Below are 22,895 nucleotides of genomic sequence, written 5' to 3' on the forward strand. Positions count from 1 at the left end.
ACGAGGTCGAGCGGAAGCAGGCGGGCGGCCTCCCGGTCGGCTCCGCCCCCCTGCTTCTCCCCGCCCCCGCAACCCCGCGGATTGGCGGCTGCAGACGGCGCGTTCTGATTGGCGGGACGGGCTCAGCGCGCCGTTTAAAACGGTGCGCGAGGGACAAAGCTGCGCCGCGTGGGCGGAGTCGGGCCGGGGTCTCGGCTCTGCAGCCGGGGTGGGCGTGCTGCACCGGGGCCGCAGCGAGGCCGGCCGCGTCCTGGTGAGTGCAGCAGCCGGGCTGGGTCGGGGCGGCACAGGCCGTGCCCTCCGTCACTCTTCCCGGGCCGTCACCTCGACGCTAGCAGCGGGGCGGAGAAGCCCCGTGGGGGTCCCGGGGCGCCCCTGCGCGGGCGGACGGGCTTGTGGACGCCCGTGCGGGGCGCGCGGCCCTCTGCTTTAGAGCCGGGTACCCCTCGGCGCCTGTTCGCCTTCAGAGGTGCAGTCGCGACCCGGTGCCCTGAGCGAGGCCATTGCTCACCACGGGGTTGTTTCTGGCCCCCAGGTTTGCGGTGTCTGCGCGTTAGTGCCCTCCTGCCCGGCTAGTCTTCGTCTCCCTGTGGACGCTGGCTGACTCTCTCCCCCCACCCCTTGCGATGGATCGCGGGATCCTCTCTCCGCCCGCGGACTTGCTGTCCGATGAGGATGCTCTAGCCTCCCCCGTGTTTGAGTCCACAGCTGCGGACCTGAGGTCTGTAGTCCGAAAGGACCTGTTGTCAGACTGCTCTGTCATCTCCGCGCCCCTGGAAGACAAACAGGTAAAGGAGTCGAGTGGCGTCGGGGCAGAAAGTGACATCCTCAGATGGGCGGCGGCGGCGGTGGTGGTGGTGGCTGTGGTTGCGGCGGCGGTGGCGCACGCCTCTGATCCCAGCACTCGGGAGGCAGAGGGCAGGCGGATTACTGTGAGTTCCAGGCCAGCCTGCTCTACAGAGTGAGCGCCATGGGACTGTCACACAGAGAAACCCTGTCTCGAAAAACCAAAGAAAGAAAATTAAATGAAAAAAGAAAGTGGTATCCTCAGTTTAATAGTTCTTTACCCAAGGTAGTGTGAGATCAAACGCCAGTGACTCTGGGAAAGTGAAAGTTGTATTAAAAATCGAGGGCAGAGCTGGACTTGAGGCATACTTGTAATCCCAGCAGGAGGTGGGTCTGTGAGGCCAGCCTGGTCCACATAGTGAGTTAGTGCCAGGACTACAGAAGAGAATCCTGTTTGGAAAACCCAAAACAAGGGCCGGAGAGATAGATAGCTCCGCAGTTAAGAGCACCGCCCCAGGTACTACTTTCACTTCCCAGCAACCACATGGTGACTTCAAGCCATTTGTCATGTGGTCTGGTGCCCTCTTCTGGAGTGCAGGAATGCATACAGGCAAAACTGCAAACGTAATAAATAAATATTAAAAAAAAGAAAAAAAGCAGGACAAAACAAGTGCAAAATAGGCCATGGTGCACGCCTTTAATCCCAGCACAAGGCAGGCAGATCTCTGAATTCAAGGCCAGCCTGGTCTACAAGAGATAGTTCAGGACAGCTAGGACTGTTGCACAGAGAAGCCCTGTTGGGGGAGGGGAGGAATATTATTGGTATTATATTCGTGAAATACCCTAACTGCGTCGTGCTTTCAATTAATTGATGAGGGAATAATCTTATTTCTCCAGTATCCAGGCTACTTATTTATGCTAAATAGGTACAAGGATGGAGACTGTGAGAATGTTTGTGGTGTCCTAGGTTCAAATCCTAGCACCACATACAATTGTTTGCACAGAACCGTGGTGACCTTAACTAGGTAGAAGAAAGTTATGTTTCAGTAATAACCATAGCTGCCATTCTGTTACGGCACTGTTCATGTTTGGAGCCAAACCTTTGTTGGAGGGGCTGCCCTGTGCTTGGCAGATGTTTAGTGCATTTCTGGCACCATCCACCAGATGCACTATCTAAAATTCAGGGTCCTTGGGAATACAGAGACCTCTCTCTCTTTTTTTTTAAGATTTATTTATTATGTATACAATGTTCTGCCTGCATGTATCCCTGCAGACCAGAAGAGGGCGCCAGATCTCATGACAGATGGTTGTGAGCCACCATGTGGTTGCTGGGAATTGAACTCAGGACCTCTGGAAGAGCAGCCAGTGCTCTGAACCTGTGAGCCGTCTCTCCAGCCCCCTAGAGACCTTCTCTAAGTACCTGCTGAGTAAACAGGGCGATTGCCATTTAACTTCATTCTTCACAACTTTGTCCATGAAGAAACTGGAACTGATTCAGGCGTGTCTGTTGTTACTTGTTATTGGGGTGTGTGTGTTGGGAAAGTCAGGACAGCTTTGTGGAGTCGGCTCTCTTCCATTTTTATGTGGATTCCTGTGATTGAACTTTTGGCAGTCTCTTTTCAGCATGCTGAGCCATCTTGCTGACCCAATTTTCATTAAAGTTTATCAGGGCTGGAGCGATGGCTCAGGGTTAAGAGCCCTTCCTGCTCTTCCAGAGGACCCAAGTTAAATAAAAGTTATATTGAGATAGCCTTTGTAGTCAAGACTGGCTTTAAATTTCTGATCCTCCTGTCTGCTTATTACTGGATGTTGGGATTACAAGCACATACCACCATACCTGGTACATGCTAGTTTTCAAACATCAACTGATTCTAACTCAGACTGCTGTATAGCAAGCCAGATTTGCAGAGCAGTGATGAGACAGGAAGGCTAACAAAGCTCATGTGACCAGAATGACTGTGGAACCAAAGGGTCTGAGGTAGGATTGTAGCATGCTTCCCAGGAACTGGGCTGTTTGCCCGTTTGCTTAGAGGTTAACCGACTGGCCTCGTATTACAGGCTCCGTTTGAGGACACTGCACAGAGGGTGAAAGTTTACCTCCGAGTCAGACCCTTGTTGACTCCTGAGTTGGACCGACAGGAAGATCAGGTGAGGATTCAAGGTGATGGTGTAGTACAAAAGAGGCTTCTTCACTATGCTAACCTCTGCCTCTGCCTTCTCAGGGCTGTGTCCGTATTGAGAATACAGAGACCCTTATGCTACAAGCACCCAAAGATTCCTTTGCCTTGAAGAGCAATGAGAGGGGAATTGGTCAGGCCACCCACAAATTCACCTTTTCCCAGGTATGCAATACTGCTGTAAGAACAAAGACCCGACACTCAGGAAAAATTTTAATCTTTTGATGTTGTTTTGGGTGTTTTGTTTTGTTTTGGGAGACAGGGTTTCTCTGCGACTTTGGAGGCTGTCCTGGAACTTGCTCAGTAGACCAGGCTGGCCTCAAACTCAGAGATCCTCCTGTCTCATGCGCCACCTCTACCCAGCTTTATTTCTTCTTTAAAAGATTTCTACCTGAGTGTGAATTGTTCGTGTGTGTGTCTGTAACGATGGCACGTTCACTCCCACCGGTGTCAGAGTCACTGTCACCTCTTTCCCTATAGGGCTCATGTTACAATGAAGGTAATCTTACTGTAACCAGAGAAGTAGGAAGTGGGAGACAGGACTGGGATCTAGAGCCACTCATCTCCAAACCATGGCATTCCCTAAGTATTACTTTGGAAGAGAAGGTCTAGCAGAGAGGGGTTGAGGCGTCAGCATTTAGCAACAGCTGGAGTCCAGCAGGAAAACCTGCTTGGGTAGTCAGTCCCCAGAGAAGGATTACACCTACTAGTCCTACGAAGTGCAGCCTCTGATAAGCAGGTCTGTTTCTAGATATTTGGACCAGAAGTGGGACAGGCAGCCTTCTTCAACCTGACGGTGAAGGACATGGTAAGGGACGTGCTCAGAGGGCAGAACTGGCTCATATACACATATGGAGTCACCAACTCGGGGAAAACCTACACGATCCAAGGTGAGTGGTGAGCTTCAGCAGGTTACTAACCGGGTCTAATGGCTGTCTTTACCTTCGGATGCAGCGAAAGACCCTGCCTACCTCTGATATTCTCCAGGTACCGTTAAGGATGGGGGGATCCTGCCACGGTCCTTGGCTCTCATCTTTAATAGTCTCCAAGGCCAGCTTCATACGACACCTGATCTGAAGCCCTTGCTCTCCGACGAGGTAATCTGGCTAGACAGCAAGCAGGTTCGACAGGAGGAACTAAAGAAGCTGTCCTTGCTAACGGGAGGCCTCCAAGAGGTGAGGTATTCGTGAAGCTGGGATAAAGGAAGGGTGCAGACTTTGGTTAGGGTTTGTGCTTATCTTCTCTCTCTGCCACTTCAGGAGCTGTCCACCTCGTTGAAGAAACGGGCCCACGCTGACAGTCGGATGGGTACCAGCACCAGCTTCGACAGTGGTGTTGCTGGGCTCTCTTCCACCAGTCAGCTCCCCAGCAGTAGCCAGCTGGATGGTATGTGCCGAGTAGGCTCTGCTGGACCCACTCCCTGTTACAGCCAGGGACTGCAACCTGAAGTCCGTCTGTTGAAACTCCTATAGATCAAGGCAAGATGAAATGCTCCTTGGCTAATGACCTACACTTTGTTGTTCTTTTTTTTTTTTTTCCATAGAAACAAGTCAGTCATGGGCACAGCCAGACACTGCCCCAGTAAGTGTCCCAGCAGACATTCGCTTCTCTGTCTGGGTCTCCTTCTTTGAGATCTACAATGAGTTGCTCTATGACCTGTTAGAACCACCTAGCCATCAGCACAAGAGACAGACCCTGCGGCTGTGCGAGGACCACAACGGCAATCCTTACGTGAAAGGTTTGCAGAGGGAGAGGAGCCGCTGGGACAGCTGGGGGCGTGGGGAACTGCAAACAGGGCTAAGTGTTCCCCGCCTCTGTCTTGACCCCAGACCTCAACTGGATTCATGTTCGAGATGTTGAGGAAGCCTGGAAACTCTTGAGAGTGGGTCGTAAGAACCAGAGCTTCGCTAACACCCACCTGAACCAGAACTCCAGTCGGAGGCAAGTTGTGAGAGTTGACTCCTGACTGTCTAGGAAGCTTTAGCACTTCACCTGTTTGTTGATGTGACTTTTCTCTTCCTTTTCAGTCACAGCATCTTCTCAGTCAGAATCTTGCACCTTCAAGGAGAAGGGGACATGGTGCCCAAGATCAGTGAGTAAGTCTCCCACTGAGGGTTGATGGTCTTGACCACCTAGTTGGAGGCAAAGGGAACTTCTCAAAGGAATTAAGTATTCTCCTTCCTTGGGCACAAAAAATTTTGGTAGGCCCTTCCCTTACCAGAATTATGTAATAAGCTGAGTTCCTTATACCAGATCGTACACATTATCCCATCCAGACTGTCACTCTGTGATTTGGCCGGCTCAGAGCGCTGCAAAGATCAAAAAAGTGGTGAGCGGCTAAAGGAAGCAGGAAACATTAACACTTCTCTGCACACCCTGGGTCGATGTATTGCTGCCCTGCGACAAAATCAGCAGAACAGGTAAGCGGCAGGCTAGGATGACCTGGGGTTTGGTGATTCGTCAGTGGCCGTCACCAGTGAGGATGGTGCTTAGAAACCCTTCGGGGCTGAAGTTACGTTAACAATGCTATTTATCGCCGGGCGTTGGTGGTGCACGCCTTTAATCCCAGCACTCAGGAGGCAGAGGCAGGCGGATCTCTGTGAGTTCGAGGCCAGCCTGGTCTACAGAGCGAGTTCCAGGACAGCCTCCAAAGCCACAGAGAAACTTTGTCTCAAAAAACGAAAAAAAAAATGCTATTTATCTGATTCTGTGCAAGGTCAAAGCAGAGCCTGATTCCTTTCCGAGACAGCAAGCTGACTCGTGTGTTCCAAAGCTTCTTCACTGGTCGAGGCCGCTCGTGTATGATTGTCAATGTGAATCCCTGTGCATCTGCCTATGATGAGACTCTTCACGTGGCCAAGTTCTCAGCCCTTGCCAGCCAGGTGTGAAGCTACAGGCATGGATGGTCGCACTTACTTTGGACTAGCAGCCCTAAGATAGCTCTTAGGAACTAGCTAAACAGTCAAGTAAGGTTTTTCTTTCTCCTCTAGCTTGTGCATGCCCCGCCTGTACATTTGGGAATCCCGTCCCTGCATTCATTCATCAAGGAGCACGGTCTTCAGGCGTCCCCTGGCTTAGAGAAAGGGGACCACGCTGACTCAGGCCTTGATGACCACCCTGAAAACGAGGCTGACCTCTCCATGTATGGCAAGGAGGTGAGACGCGAGGAAGCTCGAGCAGCTTGATGGCTACACGTGCTCGAGTGCTCTTCATGGGTTTGGGCCTGCTGCTGCTGCTGCAGGATCTTAAGATCTCTTACAAACGTGCCCTTCCTAGGAGCTACTACAAGTGGTGGAAGCCATGAAAGCCCTGCTTCTAAAGGAACGACAAGAAAAGCTGCAGTTGGAGATGCAGCTCCGGGAGGAAATCTGCAACGAGATGGTGGAGCAGATGCAGCAGCGGGAGCAGTGGTGCAGGTGTGGCTGAGTTCAATTCCCAGCAGCCACCTAGTGAGAGCCGCTGCCTCTGCCGGTGCGAGGCACTGATGGAGGCGGAATGCCATACACACAAATAAGTAAAATCAACATGGGGAACAAAACCAACGAACCGGGACCACAGCTAGAGAGCTGGCCTCTGAAACTGGGGGCTTGTCTTGGGTTAAAGAGCTTTTACAACCTTGAGGTCAGGTTTAAAGCCACAGGTCTACAAAAGCCCATGGTTGATACGGCAGGTCTTCACTGCCCCTGAAAGAAAACAATTCCTCCTGCAATAGTTAGACGCTGACCTTTGTGTGCTGTACCTGCCTGGATGGGAGGAAAGAAACAATTTACCTCTGTACACAGTGGCTGCCAGGATGTCTGTTTTGTTTGTTTTTTCCACACGAGGTCTCTGTTTTGGAACCTCCCCCTGGATCTCGCTCAGTAGATCAGGCTGAATTCGAACACACAGAGATCCACCTGTCTCTGCCTCCGAGTGCTGGGAATAAGGGTGTGTGCTACCACCGCCCGGCAAGGATGGCTGTTAAAGGTTAAGAGTGGCTGCCAGCTTTGTGTTTTGTTTTTTTTTTTCAAAATGTGTCTCTATATTCCTATTCCTTTTATTTCAGCATCCCTATTTCTGGACCCTTCAGAGTCACCTATGATAGGGGGCAGAAGGATGGGTTTGTGCCTCAATTTCACTCCTCAGAATCCTCACTCCCTACCCTTTTCTGTCAGTGAGCATTTGGACAACCAAAAGGAACTGTTGGAGGAACTGTATGAAGAGAAGCTAAAGATCCTGAAGGAGTCACTGACAAGTTTCTACCAAGAAGAGATTCAGGTGAGTTTGCCCCAACCAGTCCCAACTGTGTCTCAGATTCCCATCACTTGGTTGAGATAAAATTTTTACTTTTGTTTATTTATTGGTCGATTTGGTTTGCTAAACTGACCTCAGACTCGGAGATCCTCTGCCTCTCTACCTCTTGAGTGCTGGATTAAAGAAAGGTGTGCACTACCACATCTAGCTCAGTTTTATAAACTCAGTATATACCTCGTTTTTCTTCATTTCCCTTAGTGCCTTGTAGTTACCCAGTTTAGGTTCAGGGTCAAGATTTATGTTGGTTTAATCTGACCCTGGACAGAAAACTGTGTTCTCTGCTTCCATCTTAGGAGCGGGATGAGAAAATTGAAGAGCTAGAAACTCTATTGCAAGAAGCCAAAAAGCAGCCTGTGGCCCAACAGCCAGGGTCTACACTGTCCCTGCGGCGGTCACAGAGGTTGGCAGCCTCTGCCTCCACGCAGCAGCTGCAGGAAGTCACAGATAAACTAGCACAGTGCAAAGCAGAGCTCCGCTCCACAACTGAAGGTGAGGGGTGGCAGCAGGTGAGGGAGGAGCTGGGTGCAAACTTCAGGCTACGTCTGCCCATCTTACTCTAGGATGCACACTGCCTCACTTGTCCGCTTGCCATGTTCAAGAGGTAAGCCAGAAGCTGAAAAACCTGTATTCAAATGCATTATATTGTGTTTCCCTCAGAGCTGCAGAAGTATCAGCAAATGTTAGAACCACCACCTACAGCTAAGCCCTTCACCATTGATGTAGATAAGAAGCTAGAGGAGGGCCAGAAGGTACTACCCTTTCTCTGTTATCAAAGCACTTTATCTGCAATGCAATTTATGTGAGAATGGGGAGGCTTATTTATTTAGAAAAGCAGTTTTTGCCTTTCGTTTTTTTGCGTGTGGTAATGTGGAGGCCACGTGGGTTCCATGTGGGTTCCTGGGACTGTCAACCCCCAGCCCCCCCCTCAAGTCTGTCTTCAAATGGCTGCCATGGTTGATTTTGGCCACAATGTGATTCCCACTTTTTCAGAATATAAGACTGCTACGGACAGAGATTCAGAAACTAGGACAGTCTCTGCAGTCAGCAGAAAGGGCCTGTTGCCACAGCACCGGAGCAGAAAAACTTCGGCAAGCCTTGACCAACTGTGATGACATCTTAATCAAGCAGGTGAGGGCAGCCTGGATGGTCCTCCCCTTTCCAGCCCACTCCAGTAAACACGTGAGAACGGAAGAGAAAGATGCACTAGTGAAAACGTGACGCTGGTGTCATGTTGGGGGTGGGACCCAGGGCGTCATGCATGCTGAACAAGCGCTCTATCACTAAGCTATGACCTGTCCTGATACCAGAGATCTTAAAATGCTAAGCAAAAATGTACACTTTTTAGACTGAACATGGTACTTGATACCTAGGGACAAGCTGAAAGTTCAGAAGATGACGGGGTCTCGCTGTTTAGCCCTGGCTGACCTAGAATCTAGAAAATGTTAGGATTAAAGGTGTATACTACCACATCCATAGAAGATTCAACCTTTGAAGACATTAGTATTTTTTTCTCTAACTTGTATGTTTCTTAGAACCAGACCCTGGCTGAGCTACAAAATAACATGATGCTAGTGAAACTGGACCTGCGGAAAAAGGCAGCCTGCATTGCCGAGCAGTATAACACTGTGCAAAAGCTCCAAAGCTCTTCTGCTAAAAAGCGGCTGGGGACAAACCAGGAAAATCAGCAACCGAATCATCAACCCCCAGGAAAGAAGCCATTCCTTCGAAACCTACTTCCCCGAACACCCACCTGCCCAAGCTCTACCGACAGCGGCCCTTACACGAGGATCTTGCGCTCACGGCACTCTCCTTTGCTCAGATCTCCTTTTGGCAAAAAATACTAAAGTTGTGGAGATGAAGATGCATGCTTGATGATCTGAGGCTGCTCAGCTTATAAGTCTCTTAAGCTTTAACACATACACACACATATATATATATATCCTGAACTGTATCCAGAATTATTGTATTATAGTCACTTATATAATCTTTTTTTTTCTGTGCACAAATATTATACTGAATAAAGACATGGTTTATGCTTTTATTTGGATTCCAAACTTAGAAAAATATAAAAAGGGGGACAGAAACTGATATAAATACCATCTGGCCCGTTGGACCCTTGGACAGGAACAGCAATGGGAACCAGCCTAAGGCGCACTACGAAATGAGTCAAATGGCAATACATATTTGAAGGTTTGATTGTTTGGCTTTACTATAAATGTAGCTCCGACTAGCCTGGAACTTGCTGTGTAGACAGCTAGTCTCAAAGTTAACCTGCCTCTTATCTCCAAAATGCTAGGATTAAAGACATGCTCTACAATGTCCAGCTAATGATTCTCTATAAATGAAGTCTCAAAAGTAAGAGGGGAATATAACAGAATAATCTATAGCATCACATGGTACAAACATCAAGAACACAGAATGATTCCCTCAACCTTGTAGATAAGGTTGAAAACAAAAGTATTATTTACTAAAAGGTGCCAGCATGAATTTTATATCTGAAATAGAAAAGTTACTTTCAAATGTCCACAAAGTCATTTGTAATCTGGTCTCCTTGTGTTGCCTTCATCAGGGTATAGTTCATGCTATAGCCATCTCTGCCCTCAATATGAGTTCGTGCTCACTGAGACTTCATTTGAAAGGTTTTAAAAGGAGGACTCCCTTTGAGAAACATCTCCCCAAGACCATGGGTAGCTAGCTACACTCCATTTGAACCTAATCTCTGGCATCGCAATAGAGGCCACATTTGGCAAAATAAAGGTCATTCTAGCCAGGCCTCATGGCATATGCCTGTAATCCCATCATCAGGGAGGCTGAAGCAGGGGGATCCCAGCCTCGGCTACACAGAGAGGTCAACACCTGCCCTCCCTGCTGCAGGACAGCAGACAAGCAGGATAATCTTTACCCCCTTCCTTGCCTCTCCACTCCCAGCAGCATTAAAGCCTTCTTTCTGGAGCATCACTTATGGTAAAGTGCTGTGAAAGGGATTTGGAGGTGGGGAGACTATGGGAAGGCCAAGAAGTGCTTGCTGGGAGAAGACAGTACCTGTCCCCTGCTACAGTTCTGTCTGCCTCTGGAGGGGATTCCATAGGCTGTCCCCAAGGCTTTTTCTATCTGTAAAAATGAGAAGAGCTTAGGTCCTTGGGAGAACAGATGTGGCTGTTCTTTACTGGAGGTAAGGCTTAATACTGGTCTAGCAATGCGCTGACTTGAGAGTTGTCAGCTACGGTGTGACTGAAGACAGGTTGAGTGGAGAAACTCTGCGTGTTGGAGTGTTGTTTGCAGACAGTGAGGCAGGGAGGAAAAAGGTGCCAGGTGTGTCAGCGCTGGGCGTCTCCCCTTGGTTCCGCAACTGTAGGATCTGACGGAGCAAGGCCTTACCTTCTTCCCGGGTCTGAAACAAAGTCACAGCTGTTTCAAAATGTGTTCAATGCTATTCTCAAAAGCTGGTTATTAAAATACTGTTCAGAACATTCCTTACAAATAAAGAAGAGTCCTGCCCCCTTAACAAAAAAAGCAAAAAGGAACTATTCAATGAATGACAGACCAAAGTAGACTTCCCTACACGTCATGCAAAGACCACACTCACATCATTGAATGCACAACACTTCTGGGCACACGTCGAAGCTTCATCCCACAGCTTGCACTTGAAGTAGTACTGGGCCAGATAGCGGAAGGCTGTGCTCTCCTCCAAGTGCTCCACTACTTCCTAGGATAAGGAAAGCAGGCATGACTGAGGTGACAGGAAGCCGTCAGTCAGCGACACCGCTCTCATGCTCTGACACATACCCCACAGGAATAGATGTCTTGGATGTATTTGATGTAACACTGGGCAGCCTGCTCTGACTCAGTCAACTGTTCATGAAGCCTACAAAAGAAATTGGGCTTTAAATAAAACTCAGGCCACAAAGCAAGTCAAAGATTACTATGTGAAGACATAATTAAAATCAGAAATAACATATAAACCAGTTAATTTTAACATATATAACATGTTGAGACCCCGAAGACTATCAGTGCCTACCAAATGGTTACTGTGGCACACGCCTTCAATCCCAGCATTCAGGAGGCAGAGGCAGGTGGATCTATGAGTTCAAGGCCAGCCTCGTCTACAGGGCAGTTCCAGGACAGCCAGGGTTATACATAGAAACTGTCTTAAAAAAACAAGATCTAAACAAACAAAACAGGCAAGATGTCTCCCAGGACTACATAGTAAGACCCTTTTTTTCGGGGGGGAGGTTATTTAAGGGCTGGGTGAGATGGCTCAGCCTTTCTAGGCACATGAAGCAAAGTCTGATAAAGATGTCCCCTGCCTCCATGTGCATGTACCCATACAATATACATAAAACTTAGCCGGGTGTTGGTGGCGCACGCCTTTAGTCCCAGCACTCAGGAGGCAGAGGCAGGTGGATCTCTGTGAGTTCGAGACCAGCCTGGTCTACACAGTGAGTTCCAGGACAGCCTCCAAAACAATACAGAGAAACCCTGTCTCGAAAAAAAAAAAAAACAATATACATAAAACTTAAAAAGCTTTTGAAAAACATAGTTAACTTAAACTGATAACTGGATAATATACCCTTGCAAAACTTTCCAGTTAATACTGGTAAGAATGAAAACTATAACAAAGAACTAACTCGCATGCACACAGGCCTTGATACATGCTAGGCCTCAACCACTGACTACACCTCTAGTACATTCATGTCTTTCTCAATTCATTTTTCATCTCTAGCTTAATAGGAAATCTATTTCCAACTCAACGTGAAGAGGCACTCTCTAGAGTCAAGAGGCTACGGCCAGAGTATAAATAACTTTGTGCCTAGCATGTATGAGGTCCTGGGCTCATCTACAACATGGAAAAAAGTGGGGCTCACTAGCAAAACCAGCATTTCCACACCCTGCTCCATGCCCACATTCAAGTATGACATGACCTCAGGAAAACCAACATGAGTATCAGAAACACTCACTCACTTTGCCAGCTTCACGAGAGCCATTTTCTCCACATCTCCCACAGCATATGCTCTCCAATAACACTGCCAAAGAATAAACCGGTCACTTCTGACTACTGCCCATGTGGAACAACTAATCACATAAATGCTAAGGCCATGCAAGCCTTCTAGAAATGCAGGCTCACACAATACAGAGCATTTCCCTAACTGTTATAGGTCCAGGCTACATGTAAACATCCATGCTAATAATCAGCCTAATTTCTTTTTATCCCATGCACCTACAAAATATTCAGACTTTGCTATACACATACATCAGAATACGGGGGCCGGGGATCACAGCACATACAGTCCAACCTCCTTCTAAACAGCAGATTCTGCTCAAATTCTCCAGGCCAAAATTTGAGGTACCTTTTTGGCTTCCACTAGTTGATTGAGTTTCTCATAACATTCTCCTAAGGCTACCAGCATACGTGAATCATTGGGACTATGAAAAAGGGTGACAAATAGTTAGAGCAAAGACTTTACCAAGACCTCAACTGAAAGGCTAGTCTCTACTATTCTCATGCTATTCCCAACATGCAAGGACTGTTCTTCAATCAATTCTTCATTTAATTACATTGTGTCCATAATTATCCTATAAATCTACTAGTAGGGACACCAAGTAAAAATTACTAGACCACACCCTTCATGCCTGAGAGAGATGGTATCCTATTAACCATGTTGTCAAGAAACCAACTTACCGCAACTGGTGGGCCCGTCTATAGTAATAAAGGCAATAAAATGGCATTTTAAGGATTTCATAGGTCTGCCCAAGGCCATACCAAGCTCTGTAGTCTCTCTTATTGACTTCAATGGCATGTCTAAGAAATAGACAAATCAGACCAGAAACATGGTAAAAGAATTAAGGTTAGCAACACGTAGGCTTACCAGAGGTTCCTGATAACACAGAAGTCTGCTCCCCTTACCCTCCCCAGCCCACGAGGTGCTCACCGGTAAGCTTGGATAGCAGCAGAGGTGTTTTTCATCTCCATGTACTCATGCCCCATCAGTGTCCAGGCCCCAAGATATCTAGGGTTCAACTTCAGGGCTCTCTGGAAATATAAGGCTGCTTTCTCATGCTGGGAGCGTAAGCTATAATAATTGCCTGATTAAAAAAAACAAAATAAAATGATTCCCAGTAAACACACACAGGAGAGATGGTTCAGTGGTTTAAGAGCATTGGCTGCTCTTCCAGAGGACCCAGGTTCAGTTCCCAGCAACCACATGATGGCTCACAACTATCTGTAGCTCCAGTGCCAGGGGACCTGAGACCCTCTTCTAGCCTTCTTTTGTACCAGGCACGCACGTGCACACACACACACACACACACACACACACACACAGATACATACATACATACACACACACACACACATACATACCCACACACATACACACACGCACACTAATAAACATAAATAAACCCTTAAACATAAAAAATTAAAAACTGTTCCCTCATTTATCTCATGTACATATAGCATTTATATACATTTTTGTAATATGAGAATGTTCTACACGATGCTTTAGGTTGGTGATTTTTATTTATTTTGGTTTTTCGAGAGTTTCTTTGTAGACCTGGCTGTCCTTGAACTCTCTCTGTAGACCAGGCTGGCCTTGAATCAGAGATTAACCTGCCTCTGCCTCCCCAGTGGTGTGCCACCACGCCTAGCTTGATTTTTTTTGTTTACTTAGATTAGTAGTTCTAAACTACGTTATTTTAAACCTAGACTTCATAGGAATTTCTCAAAAGAATTAAAAAGGTACAATCACAACATTCTATTACAACTGTTTGTGAAAAGACAAATTGACTTAAGACACTGCAGAAGATTTAAAGTCTAAAGGTTACCTGTCTTACCATAAGTCATGAATAGACATGCAAAATATGGTAGATCCAAACAATGGGGCCCAGTCCAGGAAGAAAAAGAATTACTTTAGGTGCTACAACATTCCTAAATCTTAAAAGCATGCAGGTTTAAAGGGAGGCAAATGCCTTAAATCCTAGCATTTGGGAGGGGAAGGGGAGGCATAGCTCTGTGAGTTTGAGGCCACTCCACTCTGGTATATAGTAAGCTTTAGGCAGTCAAAAAAGGAAAAAGAAAGATGCTAACTAAAAGACGTTAGACAATAAGATTTTATTAATATTAAGCAGTATTATTCATTAACATAAAATTTCTGTAAGAGGCAAAATTATAAGCTAGAAAGCTAATCAGTGGCCTAGGGCATGGGAAAGGTATGGGGGGGAGAAGGGGGGAGAGAGAGAAAGAGAGATCTTTTTTTTTTGGTTTTGTCGAGACAGGGTTTCTCTGTATTGTTTTTCGAGGCTGTCCTAGAACTAGCTCTGTAGACCAGGCTGGCCTCGAACTCACAGAGATCCGCCTGCCTCTGCCTCCCGAGTGCTGGGATTAAAGGCGTGCGCCACCAATGCCCGGCTTAAAGAGAGATCTTAAAAGAAATAAAAGTGGCTAAATCTCACCAATTACACAGCATGTTTCTACTCGGTATTTATCAATTTCACAGAGGTTATGCGCCAGATAACTCAATTCAGACTTCATGCTCTGAGAAAAAAAGAGGAAGACCTCATGAGCCTGACACAGCACCCTAAAGCTGTTTTTTCTTTAGATAATGCAAACATGATAATCTAATCTAGGAGTTTCATCGAGTGCAGACAAGAGGAACAAATTACCCTGACATAAAGAAGATTGGAGAATGTGTCCATATTTTCAATCCGGTAAGGGTCTTGTTTTCTCAGCTCATTAAAAATAGAAAGGGCTTTGTCAATATCTGCAAAAAGAAGGCAGAATTCAAAACCAACTAACTGCACCCCAAGTCTTCGAAACCCAGCCAGCTGCACCTGAGTCTGTAAGCATCCCGGCGTCCTCGTGAACTCACCTCGGATGTTGTGGTAGGCAACCGCGATCTGGGACACAATGTACGAGCTCTTGGAGAAGCCCACATCGATGAGATGCTGGTACTTCTGCAGGGCCTCCTCTATCAGCTGCAGTTCTGTGTATATATGAGCCAGGAAGAACTCCTTCATCCAGGTGTCAGGCAAAGACAGGAACTTGAGCTAGCACGAGAGGGACAGACTTAGTCTAATCTGGTCTTTCTCCCAAAACAACACCAAACAAAGATCACTACTGTCTAAAAGGATTCATCACAAAAATTTTATTAGAACACCTACAAATTCAGTAACCTCACTGAATTTGACTCACAAACATAATTAGGAGATAATGGCGTGGTAGGATAGACTTTAAAAAAAGAAAAGTGGATCCAATCACACACCAGAAAACAAGATATAGTAAAAAAAAACCACTGCATTTTGCTGGCCACCAAAGTGTTTTAAGATGGCTCCATCACAGAGAGATGGCCATAAATTTGGTATCAGCGTGGTCTTCACAGAGAAAGCCACCTTTAAAAATAGAAAAAGGATGGGCTGGAGAGATGGCTCAGCCGTTAAAGGCTAGGCTCACAACCAAAAATAGAAAAAGGAGCTATGCATAGTGGTGCACATTTTTAATCACAGCACTTGGAAGGCAGAGGCAGGAGGACCAGCCTGAGCTACATAGCAAGGTCCAGGACAGCCAGACCTACACAGAGAAACCCTGTCTCCTCCTTGGGAAATAAGGCAAGAGGATCTCTGTGATATCCTGGTCTACATAGAGAGTTCCGGTCAGCCAGAAATACATAAAGAGATTACTGTGGGGGGAAGGGGTACTCTTACTGCAGACCTCAGTTCAATCCCCAGCACCCACAGGGTGACTCAAAACTGCCTGTAATTCTAGAGATTCTGATGCCTTATTCTGACTTCCTTGGACACCATGCACACATACGGTGCACATAAATTCATGCAGGCAAACACTTGCACACATAAAATAAAACTAAGTATTTTAATATAATTTAAAAAAAGGAGCCGGGCAGTGGTGGCGCACGCCTTTAATCCCAGCACTCGGGAGGCAGAGGCAGGCGGATCTCGGTGAGTTCAAGGCCGGGATGGACCGACAGCCTCCAAAACAATAAAACAATACAGAGAAACCCTGTCTCGTAAAAACCAAAAAAAAAAAAAAAAAAAAAAGGGGGGGGGGGAATTTTGGAAACTGTGTTCAGGATGACTAGGAAATGGAAGAGTGTAAATCAAAAGCTATAAAGTATCTATTATTTAATTAAGTAATCCAGACCTGAGATACTAACAGAAGTGACAAGCAACTAAGAAAAAGATCCCAAAGAAAAGAAACCACAGCACTGTTTCAACCCTGGGTAAGAGCGATAGGAGAAAAGGACGCAACAGACTTGGAGGTGTTGAGACGGATGTCAGTAGTAGAGAACTTTCTCAGCTCGGGGTAGGGGCTAGATTTAATGCCTACTATGTCCAACACCAATAATAACCACCCCCACCCAAACTCAGAATATTTTGAGTAGTGACAGTAATGATCAAGCTGGAAGGAAGAAAGAAATCTAATAGGCAAGAGAAGAGACACTTGGATATGCAAGATGAAAAAATTGTATTTTAGATATAAGGAAAGCCTAACAGAAGTGAGTACAAATAAAGATAACATTTTCAGACACTGACCTAGCAGCACAAACCATTGTTGGGGGAAAGGAAGAATCAGCCCACCTTTAGATTTTGTTTTGGTTTGATTTTTTTTGTTTTTTGTTTTTTTGGTTTTTTGGTTTTTCGAGACAGGGTTTCTCTGTGGCTTTGGAGGCTGTCCTGGAACTAGCTCTTATAGACCAGGCTGGTCTCGAACTCACAAAGATCCGCCTGTTTCTGCCTCCCGAGTGCTGGGATTAAAGGCGTGCGCCACCAACGCCCGGCCTTGGTTTGATTTTTTTTGAGACAAGGTTTCTCAGTGCAACTTTGGAGGCTGTCTAGGAACTTGCTCTGTAGACCAGGCTGGCCTTGAACTCATAGAGATCCGCCTATCTCTGCCTCCTGAGTGCTGGGATAAAGGTCTCATAATGTAGCCCTGGATGGCTTGGAATTTGATACACAGATGAAGATAGCCCTGAATTCATACAGACCTGCTTCCCGAGTGCAGGATTAAAGGCACTGGCCGCCATGCCTGGCCTACCTTTAGCTATTTAGGAGCAACAAAAGGACAAAAGGCATACTAAGCAGAGTTCACAGGTAGCAACTAATGAAAGAGACTTCGGGGCAGGGCATAATGACACATGCCTTTAATCCCAGCACTTGGGAGACAGAGGCAGCCTGATCTACAGAGAGCCAGGGCTACATGAGAGCACCTGTCTCAAACAAAAAAGCCAGGCATGAGAATACACACCCAGACGCCCAAGGAGGGAGGGAGGTGGAAGCCGGAGAACCAGCAGGTTAAATAAACCCTAGGCTATCTAGCAAGTTCAAACAAACAAATTCGTGACAGGGCTGGGGTTAGCTACACTGGGAGCACCCCTTCTCCCCAGGAGACTACCACAGATTACAACGTTTCCCCATGAAGCTCATGTTAATTTACCATCTCTTTGTCTGTGATGAGGTTACACAGCTCCAGCCAGGCTCCCCAGTGCAGAGGCAAAGCATGAGTGGCCTCCACAAACACGTCAATGGCCTCTTTCACCAAGTCCAGTTTCCGAAGCACCACCCCGTACCTGAGAGAGAAAGTCACATTCAGCATGAAAGGTACCACCTGAGAAGGCCTCCTCTCCTCAAGGGACAAATGCTGCTGAAAGCCCAGCCCCTGGGGGCACTCACAGGTAAAGGGCAAATCCATCGAGGCCCCGGGCCTGGTGCTTCCTGCTGAGCTCCACTCGCAGCTCCCTGAGAGCCTCGTTTCTCACCTGTCCCTTCTCCAGAGGCCCTGGGGAGAGACAGGCTCTCACCTGAGGAAAGGACGCTCGCTTCCATCCTCAGACGCGCAAGCGCGCGCGCGCGCGCGCACACACACACACACACACACACACACACGCGCGCGCACTTTGTTATCACCCACCAAATCTGTCCCTGCAATCCCTCACACAACCCATTTTCTCTAGATGACGGCTGCTGTGCAGTCCTAGGTTATCAGTGTTTACAGACCAGAAGCTTCAATTAAAACTGAATTTTCCACCTTAGGTTTCAGCAGAAAACAAGCATGGGTTAAGGGAAGCAAACAAGTCACCAGGCCGATTCCCACAGCAGTCCCGAGTGGCGCTGGGTGACAATCAGGTAGCTGAGACAGGCCATGAGCGCTCCATTCTGCATGTCTACGTATGGTACCTTCATGGCCTATAAGGCATCTAAGTGTGCAGATGTGCTTTTTATGACAAGGGTTAGATGGGAAAACATACCTAGGCTATCGACTGTTTCATCATCCTTCTTTTTTTCTCCAGACTGTAAGAGAAGGGGGGGAAAAAAATCAACAAATACATTTTTCCAGCTTTTTGTAAAATCAGCAGCCTGATTCTATCTACAGGGCTGACAAAACCTAAGCAAAATAACACACACCTTATAAACAACATTCATTCAGGTGTTCCCACTCGCTAAACATAGAGTACACCAAGCACCAAAGGCTGACATAGAGTAATGAATGAATTACAGACAGTTAAAACTATGAGAATCCATGAGGTCATGCTGATACTAAGTGGAGAAATAAATGTGGAAGGGGATGGTGGCTCTTACTGGAAGCATAATCCTCATGTCGATTAAGTGTGGAAAGATGATAAATGGAAAAAACAATTTTGAAATATCAGGTAAAGGTGTTCTGAGGGAGGGAAAAGTCTGTTTCAGACAAAAATCAGCAATGGGTACTGGGGCTGAAGATGTAACAGTTAAGACTGTTTGCCTAGCCAGGCGGTGGCTAGCACTTAGGAGGCAGAGGCAGGTGAATCTCTGTGAGTTAAGAGGGCAGCCTGGTCTACTGAGTGAATTCCAGGACAGCCTCCAAAACAATACAGAGAAACCCTGTCTCGAAGGAAAAAACAAAAAAAGACAGTCTGCCCAGTCTGCCTACCATGAATGCAGCAGCTTACTATGCTGGTCAGCTTATGGGTAACTGGACAAAAAAAATGGGAGACATCCCATACAAAGAATGGTTTGTTTGTCTTGGTTTGTTGAGACAGGGTTTCTCTGTGGCTTTGGAGGCTGTCCTGGAACTCACTCTTGTAGACCAGGCTAGCCTCAAACTCATTGAGATCTACCTGCCTCTGCCTCCTGAGTGCTAGGATTAAAGGTGTACGCTACCAGGCCTGGCATCAATTTTTTAATTATCATTACTGCAATAGTTATTAAGTACACTCACGTGATGACCCACTACCTAGATATTTAGAAATTAAACTTTTTCAAGGCTGGAGAAATGACTCAGTGGTCAAAAGCATTGGCTGTACTTCCAGATGCCCCAGATTCAAATCCCAGCACCCACATGGCAGCTCACAACTGTCTGTAACTCCAGTTCCAGGGGATCTGACACCTACACCACCCTCACACAGACATGTAGGCAAAGCATCAATGCACATAAAATAAAAATGAAGTTAAAGAAATTCCTCTTGGTCCTAAAATACAGATGCTTCACTGAGGGCAGAGTAACATGTTAAGGTGGACCTCACCAGGTATCTGGAGTACATGTACAGGAAATAGGCTTTCTTGCTATTGCAGCCCTGCAGGAAATGCGCTGCCCGATCATACTCTTTAACATCAAAGTAGGCCTTAGCCAGGGTATACGCATCCACGTCCTGGGCGTCCTCCTGGAAGAAACAAGGTGTGTGAGTGGTCAGGATAAGACTGTCAGAGTGCATCTATAAAAGCACAGTACCCCAAAATGGGCAAATACATGAATTTATACAGTACTTTTTAATGATGTATCACCTGTAAAGCCAAAGAACTTCTTTTCCAAAGTATTTTTTAAAATAAAAAGTGTGGTGTTTGTGTTGGCAGCACATACGCGTACACTAAATAAAAAGTGGGGCCTGGCTGGGCGTTGGTGGCGCACGCCTTTAATCCCAGCACTCGGGAGGCAGAGGCAGGCGGATCTCTGTGAGTTCGAGACCAGCCTGGACTACCAAGCGAGTTCCAGGACAATCTCCAAAGCCACAGAGAAACCCTGTCTCGAAAAACCAAAAAAAAAAAAAAAGTGGGGCCTGGCATGGTGGCACACACCTTTGATCCCAGCACTCAGGTGGCAGAGGCAGGCGAGTCTCTGAGAGTCCAAACCAAGTCTTCCCAACACAGTGAGATTCAGGACAGCCAGTACTATATAATGAGGACAGCCCAAAGGAGAAAAAAAGGGGGAGAGGAGAAAATGGTATCTTGGGGGCAGGCAGGCGAACATCCTCATTAGTATAGTGGTGAGTATCCCTGACTGTCACACACAAGTCTGGGTTTGTTGGGGCCAGCAAGATGACTCAGAAGGTTAAGAACACTTGTGATCAACCGGAAAACCTTAGTCAATCCCCAGGACCCACATAGTAGCAGGAGAACCAACTCCTGCAGGCTATCTTCTGACCTCAACATATGTACCATGGCATGCGTGCAAACACAGACACATATAGTAAGTAAATAAAATTTACGTGAAGTATGAAGAAATTCACCCAGGACAGCTGTGATGCCTATAATCTCAGCACTCAGTATGCAGAGGGAAGGGGTCACTGAAAGCCCAAGGCCAATCTGGTGTACATATCAAGTCTGAGACCAGTAAATACTACCACAAAGTTATGCAAAACTGTATAAACATACACACATAAAGTAATATTCCTAGCTCCTCATGCACCTATATAATTCAGAAAATCTTACTGCTTGGACCATACGCCTTTAAATTTGTATTTTGGAGCCAGCAAGAAGCCTACCAGAAAGCCTGAAAATCTGAATTTGATACCCAGAACCCACATGGTAGGAGACAACCAAATCCCCAAAATCATCCTCTGGTCACTACATGGCATGGTGGCCCACACCTTTAATCCCAGTACTTGGTAGTCAGAGGCAGGCAAGCCTCTGAGTTCAAGGCCAGCCTAGGTCTACAGAGAGGGAGTCCCAGGATGGCCAGGGCTACACAGAGAAATCCTGTCTTGGAAAACAAAGAAAAAGAAAGGAAGGAAGGAAATGCTATACAGTTGGCTGGATCTTACGGAGGCATTTCCTCAATTAAAGTTCCCTCCTTTCAAATAACTCTAGCTTGTGTGAAGTTGACACAAAACTATCCACCACACAAGGCTACATAATGAGACCGTCTCAAAAAACAAGTAAAAATAAATTCCTACTTTCATTTTTGCTTCAGGAAACACCCAGAATGTTCTGCTCAAAGTTAGAGACAATGTAATTCAGAGGAATTTGATTTTAAAATGAAAGTTTCACCCAGCCTAGTGGCATAGGCCTTTAATCCAAGTTACTCTGAAAACTGAAGCAGGAAGATGGCAAATTTAAGCCCTACCTGGAACCCTCAGTGAGACCCCTGTCTAACAACAAAGAGTGGGGCTGAAGGGAAGGCTCAACGTTTCTCCATGTAACAGCTTTGGCTGTCCTGGAACTCCATCTATAGGTCAGGCTCGCCTCGAACTCCAAGAGATCTACCTGCCTCCAGAGTGCTGAGATTAAAGTCAAGGGACACCACCACCCGGCCCATAATTTTTTTTTTAAGTAAAAAGAGAGCTACCAATATAAAAATGTCTCAGTGTTAGAGTGCATGCTTAGCACAGGTCCTAGGTCCAGAACCTAAAAGAAAAACTAAACACCTGAAGTTTTAATGTTTACTCTAAACTTTACATCAAGGCTAAATTAGATTTAAATATTTCTTCTGTGACAGTCCTTAGGGCAAAAAACAAACAAACAAATAAAAAACAATAAGTGCTCAGCAAATCAGCAAAGGGGCTGCTAAGTCAATGCATCTCCTTAAGAATGATTTACGTGGCTTGCTCTCTGCCTCCACCCTGTGTGGCGAGGGATCCGACTCAAGCTGTCAGCCTTTCAGTTGGCCCTGTGACACGGATTCTCAAGACAGGGTCACTTGCTGAAGCTCTTCTCTCAGTGGGCATTGTTCACGGCTTACTCACTCAACAAAGCTTTGTCCAATTGAGGACGTCATTGTGCCTAGGCTCTGTGACTGTCAGCACAGAGGCGCACAAGCCAGTAAGACACAATGATTTAAAAGAAAAGTCACATAAGGTCATGTATGCTCTATTTTGCCCTCATGGCTTACTTAATCTTCTTGGAAACTGGAAGTTTATTAACATTACCTACAAGTGAAAAGGCTGCCACTTTTGGGAAGGGGGTTGGAGGGTTGAAGCAGATGCTCGATTCATAGGCCAGCCTCAAACAACTGGCAATCCCCCTGTGTCAGCACCCCAAGTGTTTCTACTCCATGAGCCACCATACGCAGCAGCAGAAAGCTTGCCCCTTCTAACTCACCTGCCGGCACTGATGGTATTACTAGAGACCATGTCTGAAACACAGATGAGAACCTACTTCCAGGACACATGTACTCTGCCTTCTGCTGTTAATGAGAACGGTTGCTGTTCCTGAATCCTATGTGCCTGGTACACTTTTTTTTGGGGGGGGGGGAGGGGTTGAGACAGGGTTTCTCTGTGTAGCCTTGGCTGTCCTGGAACTCGCTCTATAGACCAGGTTAGCCTCCAACTCAGAGACCCGCCTGCCTCTGCCTCCTGAGTGCTGGGATTAAAAGCTGTGACACAGCCCAACCCAGACTCATACTCTCAAATCAATTTGCAACAAAGAGCGATGGTG

The 22,895-nt window shown here is 46.7% G+C and overlaps 2 protein-coding genes across 3 annotated transcripts in view; one reads left to right on the forward strand and one right to left on the reverse strand.

Annotated features, from left to right (window-relative positions):
• Positions 1–23: 23 nt before the first annotated feature.
• Positions 24–9,297, forward strand: Kif20a (kinesin family member 20A). 2 transcript variants are annotated; one of them, XM_021234460.2, is made up of 19 exons: positions 24–142; positions 536–788; positions 2,845–2,934; positions 3,009–3,128; positions 3,715–3,853; positions 3,951–4,138; positions 4,223–4,349; positions 4,507–4,701; positions 4,793–4,904; positions 4,991–5,059; positions 5,240–5,383; positions 5,680–5,845; positions 5,954–6,118; positions 6,240–6,379; positions 7,118–7,220; positions 7,550–7,745; positions 7,914–8,005; positions 8,247–8,384; positions 8,789–9,297. In XM_021234460.2, the coding sequence occupies exons 2-19, from the start codon at positions 627–629 to the stop codon at positions 9,098–9,100; spliced, it is 2,658 nt and encodes an 885-aa protein (XP_021090119.1). In that variant the 5' UTR covers positions 24–142; positions 536–626; the 3' UTR covers positions 9,101–9,297. The 2 variants fall into 2 exon arrangements, with proteins under 2 accessions (XP_021090119.1, XP_021090116.1); XM_021234457.1 differs by having other exon boundaries at positions 138–253.
• Positions 9,281–22,895, reverse strand: part of Cdc23 (cell division cycle 23) — a 14,807-nt gene continuing 1,192 nt past the window's right edge. The window contains exons 3-16 of the mRNA XM_040758085.1: positions 19,769–19,906; positions 18,515–18,557; positions 17,940–18,045; positions 17,704–17,836; positions 15,125–15,302; positions 14,919–15,016; positions 14,709–14,790; positions 13,187–13,340; positions 12,937–13,056; positions 12,605–12,680; positions 12,219–12,280; positions 11,043–11,121; positions 10,843–10,962; positions 9,281–10,647 (exon numbers count right to left, since the gene is read on the reverse strand). Coding sequence (XP_040614019.1) covers positions 10,477–10,647; positions 10,843–10,962; positions 11,043–11,121; positions 12,219–12,280; positions 12,605–12,680; positions 12,937–13,056; positions 13,187–13,340; positions 14,709–14,790; positions 14,919–15,016; positions 15,125–15,302; positions 17,704–17,836; positions 17,940–18,045; positions 18,515–18,557; positions 19,769–19,906 — 1,560 coding nt within the window. The 3' untranslated portion in view covers positions 9,281–10,476. The remainder of the gene's footprint in view (positions 10,648–10,842; positions 10,963–11,042; positions 11,122–12,218; positions 12,281–12,604; positions 12,681–12,936; positions 13,057–13,186; positions 13,341–14,708; positions 14,791–14,918; positions 15,017–15,124; positions 15,303–17,703; positions 17,837–17,939; positions 18,046–18,514; positions 18,558–19,768; positions 19,907–22,895) is intronic.

The sequence above is a fragment of the Mesocricetus auratus genome, unplaced genomic scaffold (genome assembly GCF_017639785.1).
Source record: "Mesocricetus auratus isolate SY011 unplaced genomic scaffold, BCM_Maur_2.0 Super-Scaffold_100015, whole genome shotgun sequence".
Classification (NCBI taxonomy): domain Eukaryota; kingdom Metazoa; phylum Chordata; class Mammalia; order Rodentia; family Cricetidae; genus Mesocricetus; species Mesocricetus auratus.

Coding starts and splice junctions, on each gene's coding strand:
- Kif20a (XM_021234460.2), top strand. CDS start 627: ATGGATCGCGGGATCCTCTCTCCGCCCGCGGACTTGCTGTCCGATGAG. Junction 5,060..5,239: donor ATGGTGCCCAAGATCAGTGA/GTAAGTCTCCCA, acceptor TATCCCATCCAG/ACTGTCACTCTGTGATTTGG. Junction 5,846..5,953: donor TCTCAGCCCTTGCCAGCCAG/GTGTGAAGCTAC, acceptor TTTCTCCTCTAG/CTTGTGCATGCCCCGCCTGT.